General features: G+C 48.3%; 1 protein-coding gene across 2 annotated transcripts in view; it reads left to right on the forward strand.

The window, feature by feature from the left end:
* Positions 1 to 12,801, forward strand: part of SLC20A2 (solute carrier family 20 member 2) — a 106,125-nt gene that overhangs the window by 58,075 nt on the left and 35,249 nt on the right. For both annotated transcript variants that reach the window (XM_081519148.1, XM_081519147.1), the window contains exons 3-5: positions 4,723 to 4,863; positions 6,106 to 6,191; positions 9,137 to 9,233. In XM_081519148.1, the coding sequence (XP_081375274.1) occupies positions 4,723 to 4,863; positions 6,106 to 6,191; positions 9,137 to 9,233 (324 nt within the window). The remainder of the gene's footprint in view (positions 1 to 4,722; positions 4,864 to 6,105; positions 6,192 to 9,136; positions 9,234 to 12,801) is intronic.

The following is a 12,801-nucleotide window of genomic DNA, read 5'->3' on the forward strand; positions in this document are numbered from 1 at the left end:
TGGTTCCAAATAGGAAAAGGAGTACGTCAAGGCTGTATATTGTCACCCTGCTTATTTAACTTACATGCAGAGTACATCATGAGAAATTCTGGGCTGGAGGAAGCACAAGCTGGAATCAAGATTGCTGGGAGAAAAATCAATAACCTCAAATATGCAGATGACACCACCCTTATGGCAGAAAGTGAAGAAGAACTAAAGAGCCTCTTGATGAAAGTGAAAGAGGAGAGTGAAAAAGTTGGCTTAAAGCTCAACATTCAGACAACAAAGATCATGGCATCTGGTCCCATCACCTCATGGGAAATAGATGGGGAAACAGTGGAAACAGTGTCAGACTTTATTTTGGGGGGCTCCAAAATCACTGCAGATGGTGACTGCAGCCGTGAAATTAAAAGATACTTACTCCTTGGAAGGAAAGTTATGACCAACCTAGATAGCATATTAAAAAACAGAGACATTACTTTACCAACAAAGGTCTGTCTAGTCAAGGCTATGGCTTTTCCAGTGGTCATCTATGGATGTGAGAGTTGGACTATAAAGAAAGCTGAGCACCAAAGAATTGATGCTTTTGAACTGTGGTGTTGGAGAGGACTCTTGAGAGTCTTGGACTGCAAGGAGATCCAACCAATCCATCCTAAGGAAGATCAATCCTGAGAGTTCATTGGAAGGACATGATGTTGAAGCTGAAACTCCAATACTTTGGTCACCTGATGCGAAAAACCAGCTCATTTGAAAAGACCCTGATGCTGGGAAAGATTGAAGGCAGGAGAAGAAGGAACGACAGAGGATGAGATGGTTGGATGGCATCACTGACTCAATGGACATGAGTTTGAGTAAACTCCAGGAGTTGGTGATGGACAGGGAGGCCTGGTGTGCTGTGCTGCAGTCCATGGGGTCACAAAGAGTCAGACACGACTGAGCTACTGAACTGAATCATATCTAGCAGAAATTAAGGTTTTGCAAGTCAGGATGATGTGGACAAGATATACTGAAAGTAAAGGAGAAATAAAAACATTGCTCAGGTTCAGTCTTTTTAAATTTTTGTTGGCATATAGTTGATTTACAATATTGTGTTAGTTTCGGATGTACAGTGAAGTGAGTCAGTTATACATATATCCTCTTTTATAGATTCGTTCCCCATATAGGTCACTACAGAGTGTTGAGTAGAGCCCCGTGTGGTCTAGAGTGATGAAGTTCAGCCTTAACAGCGGTTTCTCCTTGTGTTGGACGGGCCCTGTGGGGAGTGGTGGTACTTGTCGAGGAGATTTGTTAGTGGGGCTGCCCCGGGGCCCCAGGTGGACAGAAGGTCTACAAGCTGAGCTCCATGTCACCACTGACTTGCTGTGTGGACAGCTTAACTTCTCCAGCTTTGGGGTTTTCCCAACCCTGACCTAGTCTTTCCACTCAAAAAATGAAGGATACTTACCTCCTCTAGAATTTAGGTTAACCAAAGCAGTTTGTGGTTTTGCTTGAATAACTTGATTTGTTTGCTTTGGTTTCTTTTTTTTTTTTTTTGATGTTTGGTTAGATGAATCTCAAAGCCTACTTTGTTGGGAGTTGGTGAGATGAGAGTTACCTAGACATTTAAAATTGGTTTTCTTGAACATGAGAATTCTGGGTAGTTTTGAGATGGTGATATAATTATGTTTGGCTCAAATCAAGTTGATTCTGTTCAAATGCCTGAATTCTCCCAGTCTTCCTCTTTTAAAGCCAACATCCCTTTCTTTTCCCTTTCTTCCCCCCGTCTTTTTACTCTTATTTTTTTCCTCTTTTTTCTTGATCAACTTTGCCCCAAGCCCATGGGCCTCTGTGGTTTCTCATAGCATGATGGTAGTGTTAAGTTGATTGGGTGAAAGATGTTGTTCATGCCAGCTGGGCTTCCCAAACACAGCCTCTCTGGGAACTCTAGCTCAGCCCTAAAGCAGTAGTTAATCCACTTAGTATGAAACCACCCATGGTTCCCCAAATCCACTGAGAATTCAGAATTCTCCACCTTTTCACAGCAATACCCACGACAGTGTGACCGAGCCATCACAGTGAACCACCCTAGGAAGTGCCGAGTCTCCTCTGCCGCCCTGTAACCCACACCTGCTCTACCACTCTTTCATCGTCTGGGAGCCCGTAGCCTCAGAGATGCCATCTTAACCCCCAATCTCCCCAGGTTTTGTCTTGCACCCTATGTTGTTCAATCGTGTCCAGCTCTTTGCAACCCCATGGACTGCAGCACACCTGGCTTCCCTGTTCTTCACTTCTCCCAGAGTTTGCTCAGATTCATGTCCATCAAGTTGGTAATGCCATCCAGCCATCTCATCCTCTGCCACCCTCTTCTCCTTGCACCCCAATCCCGCACTTAATCCCTTCCTTCATGGCAGGACACCTTTATCTTTAGGTTAGACTAACTGTTTTTCTATTTTTAAATATTTACTTCTATGTATTTATTTGGCTGCACAGGTCTTAGTTGTGGCATGCAAGAGCTTTAGTTGTAGCATGTGAGCACTTAGTTGTGACATGTGGGACCTAGTTCCCTGACCAGGGATGGAACCTGGGCCCCCTGCATTGGGAGCTCGGAGTCTTAGCCACTGGACCTCTATGGAAGTCCTTCCCACTGTTTTTCTTAACATAATTCCATTCACCTTCAGGATTCCCCAAGGTCGAAGAGGCCTCTCACCCACTCTCACCTCACAAGACCCCTGCACACAAGGCTTCTGTCTTCCCCTCCATCCTCCGGTCATTTCTCCCCTCTTTCTCTCAGGCAGCCCCATCCCCCTACCTCTCCTTACAAACCTTCCTGTTGTAAAGTCAGCCCAGGGAGAAGAGAGTGGCTTTCAAGACAGAAAACCACATGGTCTGAGTTCATGTAGGTCAATTTTTCTCATTCTCATAACATCACTGGGTTACTTTAATTTTTGTAAGACTATCAATCATAAAGGCTGCTTTTTCAGTTCTGGTTCTGTGCTGTGAAACACACTCCCAGCTCTGGCTTTATTTTTAAAACAATCCGTCCCCCTAGGAGCCCAGGGCTTAGGTGTCCCAGCTCACAGAACTGTCCGCGGGGGAGCGTGGGTGCCGCCATCCAGCCTGTCACCGGGCTGGCAGCCCCAGGCTGGCCCTTCTGCTCCCAACACACGTTTCAGGGATAGACTTGGGGTCACGGCCCGCTTTGGCTCAAAGGTCATGGTGCCCAGCACTCCCGGAACAGCTGTCAGCCTTGCTGCACGAACTGGGACCTCTCATGAGCCTCTGTAGCACAGATATTTTTGGAGAAAATGCCAGGGGTCTGTTTGAAGGCGCTGCTGCTGCCAAGCAACCAGATTTCCAGAATTAACGTTTGGGATTAATGACGTGCCCTGTTTATCAGCCCAGCCCTTTGTTCCCCTGCGGTCCTTCGCGAGCTTTTCAACAACTGTTTCTGAAAGCGATCTCTCCCCAGCCGATGCTTTTAATACTCCCTGCAAAACCTGATCTGCTTATGAAAATATCTGGAGTGAACTCTGGCCTAGAAAAACATGAAGCTTGGAAGAAGGTGGTGAAGTAGAGGTGAAAGGACACAAAGCCAAAACCCAGGGATCCTCTTGACTCCTGAGAGTTAGCAGGCTTGGAGGGAGCAGGCCGAAAAGGAGGCGGCCAGGCAGGGGCTGAGGGTAGGTGCCCAGTGTGGGGTTTGGTGTCACAGTTGCTTCTCATGGAAGAGGCAAAAATATGAAAAGCAACATGGGATTACATTCATTCTTTCTTTTTTTAATTGAAGTATATTTGACATGACATATTGGTAATACCAGTTTTAGGTGTACCACACTGTGATTTTTTGGCTGCCTTGGGTCTTTGTTGCTGCTCGGACTTCTCTCTAATTGGGCTACTCACTGGTTGTGGCACGCAGGCTTCTCTTTGCAGTGACTTCTCTTGTTGTGGAGCACAGGCTCTGGAGGGCTGGTTCAGTAGTTGTGACTTAGTTTTCCCTCGATATGTGGGATCTTCCTGGACCACCAGGGCTTCCCTGGTGGCTCAGACAGTAAAGAATACGCCTGCAGTGCAGGAGACCTGGGTTCGATCCCTGGGTTGGGAAGCTACCCTGGAGGAGGGCATGGCAACTCACTCTAGTATTCTTGCCTGGAGAATCCCATGTACAGAGGAGCCTGGCAGGTTACCATCCACGGGGTCGCAAAGATGCGGACACGACTGAGCGACTAAGCACAGCGTGGGACCAGCAGGGAAGTCCTAACCCCGTGATCTGATGTTTGTATTTTGCCCTCTTTTGTGTCAATTAGTGTGCATAGCCTGTATCCAGTCTCCTTATGATGCAGCCAAAAGACGTTAACTACAGCAAAATCTCTGATACACAGCTTTTCCTGTTTCTCCATGTTCATTGGTTCTCAGTCTCCTGCTTGGTCCTGGCCACCCTTCACATCAGAACTCACTCATCACCTGCATCCTTGCTTAAACGTGACAGAGGCAACTTGTAGCTGGCATCAGGCTTTTCTTTTCATACTATCAAAGACTTTCGCTTGACTAAATCATTATCCCTTCCATGTTGAAGAACGTCCCTTTGCCTAAGTTATTTGAGTGGGTTTTGTCGGGACTTTGTTAAGAAACAATCCAAAGACAATTAACCCCAGCGAGGGGTGAGGAAGAAGGACTGTAATTTGGGTTTCTTCCTTCTGTGGTATCGAGACACTGCACCGTGTACCTGACTTTCTTCTGTCTTTGTTTTTTATCTTCAACCCACAGGCTCAGCTGTCTGGCAGCTCATCGCATCCTTCCTGAGGCTCCCAATCTCGGGGACTCACTGCATTGTTGGGGCCACCATCGGGTTCTCCCTCGTCGCAATTGGTACCCAAGGTGTACAATGGATGGAGCTGGTCAAGATTGGTAATTGGCATTTTCTTTTACGTATAAGAAGGAAAGTTTACATTTTCTAGAGTAAGTGTTATTAAAAGTTACCATTATGTTTTTTTCCTTGAAATGTTCATGTATGCTGATAATATGTTTTCCCTTAAAATTTCTGGTAGCAGAGATGGTGAACTGTTACGCGTTTTTTTTTCTTTTAAACTCCAGACGCTCTTATCAAATGCCGCATGGTCATTCAGCTTTGAAAACAAGTGTCTTATCTGCTGTTCACAGGGAGTTAAGAAATTTACCTGGTTCAAATCAGTCTGTAGGCAGAGAAAAACCCTGGGCCCTTGTCCAGGAGTCAGAGTTCCTGGTGATGGGAAAGTGTGGAAGTGAGGTGCTTACTCCTGCTGCATCCAGGAGTGCCCCCCCAGGCTACCTGGTGCTCCTTCTGCATTGTGGGGTGCCCAGTGGGAACTGTTTGGAGAGGTCTGACAGCTTGCTTCCTGGCTCTGACTTCTTCAGCGAGAGGAAAATCTATCGAACCCCATAAGTACCCACATGCTCACTGCGAAAAGCACTCTCTCATCCACCTCCGTCATTTTACGAATCATAGTGGCCTCAGGACCCCCAGCCTGAACAGACCCCTGACCTGCCAGGCAGGACACAAATGGCCAGAGAACTCACCTGATCCCAGGAAACTCAGATGAACTCCCCGGAAACTCACCTGAGATCCTGGGAAGCTTGCCCGAGAGCCCCGGCTCCTGAAACAGTGTTTCGATTCTGGCTGCACTTTAGGATTACCTGGGAGAGCAATAAAGATATCAGCGCCCAGACCCCATTCCAAACCTTTGAAATCAGAATTCTGCAGCTGGAGCCAGAGGGTTAACTGGTTTTTGAAAACTCCCGCAGATGTTTCCAGTGCATGGCCAGAGGCTGGGGCTGACAGTGCCAGGCTGGCCTTGGAAGATGAAAGGGACGGGGCTGCCTTTTCATCGACCCCTGCAGCTGGCACAGGAAGGGGCTCTTCAGAGGCCAGAGCTGGGGTGGCTGCGTGCAGGGTGTGCTGGAGGAGTTCACGGTTGTCGAGGTGGGGTTTGTGTCTGAGGGTGGTGACCCCCATGTGGAGGTCAGTGGCTTTGTTGAGCTCCAAGTTGAGGTGAATAATTCTAGGAATGTTTGTTAACGTATGTGCTGTATGTTAGTTACCGCTTTTTATGTGAACAGGACCTGAATTATGTAGAATTTTAACATTCATTAGATTTTCTTTTAATTATTCAGTTGCTTCTTGGTTTATATCTCCACTGTTGTCTGGTTTCATGTCTGGCGTGCTGTTTGTACTGATCAGAATGTTCATCTTAAAAAAGGTAAGCGAGTTTATTATCTCTTTTAGTTAAGTCTTAGAACTAAGTTTGGTTTTGCTCAATAAAAACTAATAGAGGGCTCAGGGGAATAATTAAGGCACAGCCCCCGATGTTGGAATCAGACTTTATTATAAAGCAGGCGGAAGACTCGGGTGGAGTACCCAGGGGCCCCCCGGAACCAGCACTGGACATGAGGTGTCCTGCCCTATGACTTAGTTCATTGGTCAGCATTCCCAGGCACTATGCTCACACCTCGAAAAGGAAAGACAATTATTTTATGACCAGTAAACAGAATAGAGTGAGATAGTGTTACGATTTTGAAACTGACCAGCACTAAAAACAACTGGAGAATTTTTTTACCCAGATGGAAGGTATTTTCTATTTTCTAATGGAGAAGGGGAGCGTGAGACACTGGATTTTTTTTTCCCTATCCTTGAGGACAAGATAAAAGAAGGAACTACACCTATGGAGGTACATTTTTTTTATCAAAAATAAAATGAGATGAAAATGAAAACTTACTGAGATCAGTATTCTAGGGGAATGTCAGGGGTTGTTGCAGCGCTTTGTAAGCCCTGCTGCTTGCCCTTGGTCACTCAGCACACGCCAAGCACATCGTGCCTTCAGCTGTGTCCTTACACGGCTCTTCTTTGAGTCAGGCTAAGGTCTCTTGGGTAATTGCACACTGACCATCCCTTCTCTGGGGCTCCCGCTGTGCTGGGACCTGTTAACATCTTGGCAGGTGGCTGGTAGCCTCCCCCTTTTGTTTCTGCTGCCCCGGGCATCCCTGCCAGGCAGGCTCCTGCCCCTCCTCTGCCCCCAGGTGTCCCTTCCTAGGAAGTCATGCCTCCCACCCCAGCTTCCACTGGTCTCCTCCCTTTGTGTTCCCACCAGCTCCCTGCCTTCTCATCACTGCACTCTCACATCGTCATGCGGGGATTTATTTCCTGCTTGGCTCCCTGTTCACTCTTTGTGAGATCTGTTGAAAGTGGAAACCGTGACTCCCTGTTCACATGTGTAGGCAGCGCCCAGCTCTGCCTAGCCCTTCAGAGCCGCCAGCTGAGTGTCTATTGAGAGAGAACAAAGGCTGCTTGGATGGGTGGCAGGTGATGGGTGGACGGAAGGAAAGAAAGAAAGGAGGGAGGGGGGAGACAGGAGGAGGAAAGGAGCCAGGGCTCAGTGAGACAGCTGTCATCGTGTGTTAAGAATAGGTTCTCTGGGGACTTCCCTGTTGTCCAGTGGTTAGGAGTCCATACTTCCAACGCAGGCATTGAGGGTTTGATCCCTGGTCGGGGAACTGGGTTCCCTCATGCCTTGTGGGGAGGCAAAAAAAAAAAAGAGTAGGTTATTTAAGAAAACATAGGTGATTCAGTTACAGCACACAAGCAGAAGACTTTACACCTTCACAAGTTACCAGTTGGGAGTCTATCTTTAGCAGCTGTTGTCCCCAGAAAAGAACAGTTTGGAAGCAGAGGTGGTAGGCATGTGAGCATGTGGGCGTTCTGTTTTTGGTTCAGCCCGGGTTCCTGTCCCGGGTCCATGGCAGATCAGGGGCCGGCGTGCTCCTCCCAGGCCCCTGCCCACCCCTTCATACCTGCCCTTCACCTGCCTGCCTCTGACCCTGTCTGCATCACCTCCCACCCCTGCTCTCAGCACTCCTTACACCTCACTTCCATTCACTCCAGCCTCCTGACAAGTGCTGGTGGCCACCAGAGACATTCTAGGCGGGCTCTTGATGCACTTATGTTCTGCAAACGGGCTTAATTTCTACACATTTGCATTTGACAGTAGGAACCTTTGAGATAGTCTCTCCTGATCCTGACTTCCATAGCCCACATCAAGAGGAGGGCATGGCAGCCCGCTCCAGTATTCTAACCCAGAGAATCCCGTGGACACAGGAGCCTGGTGGGCTACTCCATAGGGTCGCAAAGAGTCGGAAACGACTGAAGTGACTTAGCATGCACACGTGCTACTGATCTGACTTCTGTAGCTCACATCAATGTTTAGACCTAAAAAAAAAAAGTTTAGACTTGATTTTCCTTGTAATGTGGGTAGGTAATAGATTCATATCAATGTACGAGAGTGTTTTACACGGTCATTAGAAATTAGCCCCTTTTTGAATTATTTAAGCAACACCTACATGCGAGTGCTGCGTTGAGTTCCCAGTTCATATTTTTGCTTCAGAATCCTCTGTGGATCCAAACCCTCAAACCCTACATTTTTCCTCTGTAAACCCTAAATTTCTAATATTCTCCCAGGTGATATTTTGCCTTAAACACGTGCAGTACTGTTCTTGTTGAATCATTAGATTTATGAAATGTTGTACCAGAAGCTTAAGGTTGTTTAAAAAAAAAAAAATTTTTCTTAGACAAAGAGCCCACAGTTCTTTTCAATGTGACAGTTGAAGGTGAAACACTCTACCTTGTGAAAAGATTTGGAAACTCGTAGCACACGGTTCTGTATTTACTTTATGTATTTCAACACAGCAAACGTGTGTCACAGTCACATAAAATCTAGTAGTAACACTGTGGTGTTGGAGTCACTTGACTTTCTCAGGGCATCCTCGGAGGGTCAGGCCTGAAAATATTTGTTGAAGGTGGATTTTAGGGGGCCAGCGTGCACATAGTTAGAATAGCCAGTGCCCTGGGTCCTGAAGGGGAAGCCGGCTCAGGGCTTGGGTCCCGGGAGCCGCCTCACCAGCAGCCCTTCTGTGTCCCCAAGTGTCCCGCCAGCCCATGCAGTCCCTGTGCTTTGATGTTTCTGCTGGTCTCCAGGGCGGCCCTTTGACACAGCGCTGTGTGGGAGGGACGGCCCAGGCCAGTGCTGGGTCTGGGGGTGCACGCAACCCCAGGCGGGGCTTTCCCCGAGGAACATTGCATGTCATCTTGCCTGAGCCGCCTGCAGACACCCCCTGGAGTCCTGACCTGCCCTGTTATCTCCTTACCCCGCAGGAGGACCCTGTTCCCAATGGCCTCCGGGCGCTTCCCGTGTTCTACGCTGCCACCATCGCCATCAATGTCTTCTCCATCATGTACACCGGAGCCCCAGGTAAGAGCCCTCAGCAGGCCGGGCCGGCAGGCGGGCGTGTGAGAGTCCAGCCCGGGTGGTGGACTTGGGCCTGGCGCTGTTGCTGGCCGCCAGCCAGAAGCACTACACTCAGTCATTACGGAGCAGAGCAAAGAGTAGGAGGTGCGGTTCCTTGTTTTGCATATTCAAGGGAGGTGTGAAATGGAAAAGCCGGAGACTTGGGTTAAAAAAAAAGACAATTAAAATCCCCTTCCTGGTGCTGAGTCACAGGACATGATATGACAGCCCGACCCTCTCTGAGCTGGGGGTCCGGGGGGCGGGAGAGGAGGGGGCACGTGTAAACAGCAGGTCCTCACCCCCGGACAGGGTTGGGGGGCTGTCACGTGTCCACACCACAAATATCCACCCCCCACCCCCAGAACTCATCAGACCAGTAGTCCAGTCACTAGAGTTGTGCTTTTTTTTCCCCCAGATACTGAAACCAGTGATAGTTTTCTTTTCAGAATTATTCCTTTTCTTCCCGTTCTGATGGCTTGTGTTCTTTCTTCCCAAGGGCTTAGGGTGGGGCCTGGTTAAAAATCCCTTTCTTTAACCTTTTCAGTAGGTAAAAAACTTTCACGCAGTATTGGTATTTGCACACATCTCCGTGTTGGTGAGCTCGTAGGGGCCTCACTCAGCATCTCCATCCGAGTCTCTGCGGAGAGGACGGTGGAGAGGGGTGCCCATTCCTCTCTGGGATGGGCCTCCTACAGCTGGATCCTGACACACCCATCATCGTGGGGGCGTCCAGTCAGCGGAGGTGCTTGCGGTGGTGGTTTCCTTCTCGCTAATGTCCGTTAGGGATTCATATTCAGTTATGGGCCATATCTGACAAAAATCTCGCTGTCTCTGTTAAAAAGGTGAAGTTTCTGCTAAATGGTGTGTCCTTACAGTCAAAAGCACCCTCTTCCGAAATGGGGGAAATCCTTATTAATTTCGCCAACTGGGTTTCCTCAAGGCAGTTTTTCTCAGGCTTTAATAGCTGTATCTAATTATATGTTTGTGTACTTCACTCTTTCTGAATGATTCTTTTTAATTGTATTCCTTTTTTATTTTTGGCTGCACTGGATCTTGCTTGCCGCGCGTGGGCTTTCTCTGGTTGCGGCGAGCCAGGGCTCCCCTCTAGTGCGGTGCCTGGGTTTGTCGCCGTGGCGGCTTCTCTTGTGGTGGAGAACCAGCTCTTGGCGCACAGGCTTCAGGAGCTGTGGTGCACGGCTTAGTTGCCCCGAGGCACGTGGGATCTTCCCAGACCAGACCCATTACACCCTGCATTAGCAGGCGGATTCTTTACCACTCAGCCACCAGGGATGCGCCCCACCCCGCTGTGATTCATAGCACTATGCAACCTTCTTCTTTGGCACCTTCACAGCATTCAGAACATGGCTCTTACAGCTTTGAAGAGTTGAGGTCAGGGCTTTCAGATTTCAGGGGCAGGGGTGGGGGGAGCGGTGAAGCATCACAGCTCTTTTAAGTTACATGAAAAGTACAAGGTAAGCATCATGGTGAGCTGGAGAGAGGTGAGACTCTCGCCTCAGATAACAGCAGCCTGATGCCCCTTCGGGCTTGATCATTCAGAGTATAAGTATATTTGTCAAAGGCTGTTTTCATGATCCATTTTTAAAAAACCCAAAAAACAGAGGCAGAGGCTGAGAAAAAGCAGTTCTACAGCGTGAATGAAGGCCACCCCACCCCAAGTCTGTGCATCTCACAAAGCTTTCTCGTGGTACCGGGTGGGCACTGGAGCACCAGGTGGGAAGTCACCTGGAGCAGAGAGATGCCACGTCCACCCGAGCCCTTGTCCTTAGTTGTACTCGGCTCCCAGAGCCCAGGTGAGCTGAACAGAAAGACGAGCAGCCGTTGACGACCAGACGCCTCCTGGGCTAGTGATATAAGAGATTAAAGAGATGAAGGCTAGGGGGCCTTTGTCAGACAGAGTCCTAGAAATGGGAACTGGTGGAAATGAGAATCATTTCTTTCTAATTCTGCATTTTTTTTCTAGCCTCTATTTCTCTCACTCCCTGGTTCTTGATTTGAATGTCAGAAGACCACAAATGTATGGTTTTTGTTAAAATTTGACTTTTTCTAGGCTTACCTATTTTTTCCATCACCTCTTTTTCTCATCTTTTAAAAAAATTTTAATCTTTATTTTTTATCTTTTGGCCATCGCTTAGTTCCCTGCCCAGGGATCAAACCTGCATCCCTTACATTGGAATTGTGTAGACTTAACCACTGGACCACCAAGGAAGTCCCTCTTTTTCTCATTTTTTGCTGAAGTTTTATTGCAAATTTGCTAGAAGAATCAGATTACTAAGAGATTAAATTATGCTAGAGAAATGAAACTATAAAATGAAAGAGGCAACCAAGGATAATATAAATACTTCATAGAGAAGTTTTGAAGAATAATAATAAATAAATGCTTTTATTGAGCTGAGTTTTAAATGAAGTCACCTCCATGATAGCTCAGACAGTACAGCATCTGCCCTCAATGCAGGAGACCCAGGTTCGATCACTGGGTTGGGAAGATCCCCTGGAGAAAGATATGGCAACCCACTCCAGTACTCTTGCCTGGAAAATTCCATGGACTGAGGAGCCTGGTAGGCTATGGTCCATGGGGTTGCAAAGAGTTGGACACGACTGAGCGACTTCACTTTCACTTAAATGAATTAACTCTTCTAGGAAATCGGTCGTATCGCCAGCACCTCCTGACAGGTGGGAAACAGGCACAGTGAAGCTGGCTGAGTGCCGAGGCCATATTAACTAGTGAGGTACAGAGCAGACTTGCAAGTGGGCAGCCTAGTTCCAAGCCCCCATTAGGGTATTCCGTTAACACATGGTGGGGCAGGGGTCAGACACCCAGCATCTAGTGCCTGGTCCCCGATGTCGCTGAAAATGATGGTCAGAATACCTCGGCCTCATACATCCTTTCCTTTCTCTTCACGCTCTTTAAAGATGGCTTCCGGGGAGGTCCCTGGATGTCCAGTGGTTAGGACTTGGTGCCTTTACTGCCAGGGCCCGGGTTCAAGCCCTGGTTGGGGAACTAAGATCCCACGAGCCATTGAAGCTCAGCCTCAGCCAAAAAAAAAAAAAGGCTTCTAATATATTTGGAAATGAAGTGGTTTTGTATCTATTTAATATCCAGGTAGTCTGAAGAGGGTGGATGCCCCTTTGTTTGGGAATATCAGACAGTCGGTACGAGAACCTGGGTGATGGATACTCACCTGGGGACACAGACAACGCTCCCCATGCTGGGAGAGCCCATCGCTTCCTCTCCCCGAGCCTCTGCCCCTCGTAAAGGAGAGACGGGTGGGCAGGGACCGCTGTGAGAGGGAGGCCGCGGGACAGGAGGTGACAAGGGCAGGGCACCGAGCCTGGTGGCTGCTCATGACAGCGCTTCCTACACTCGGGGTTGGGGTGGGAGGGTTCCTTCACCACCATGGGTCATAAGTAGCCTCATCTCTCCAGCCTTATGTCTCCGGCGTGTCCTGAGTCAGCTCATCTCTGTCTCCCCACACACGCTGCTGTGGGAGCTTTTCCTTATTTGAAGTTTGGG

The sequence above is a fragment of the Giraffa tippelskirchi genome, chromosome 8 (genome assembly GCF_054371585.1).
Source record: "Giraffa tippelskirchi isolate mGirTip1 chromosome 8, T2T-mGirTip1v1.2.pri, whole genome shotgun sequence".
NCBI lineage: Eukaryota > Metazoa > Chordata > Mammalia > Artiodactyla > Giraffidae > Giraffa > Giraffa tippelskirchi.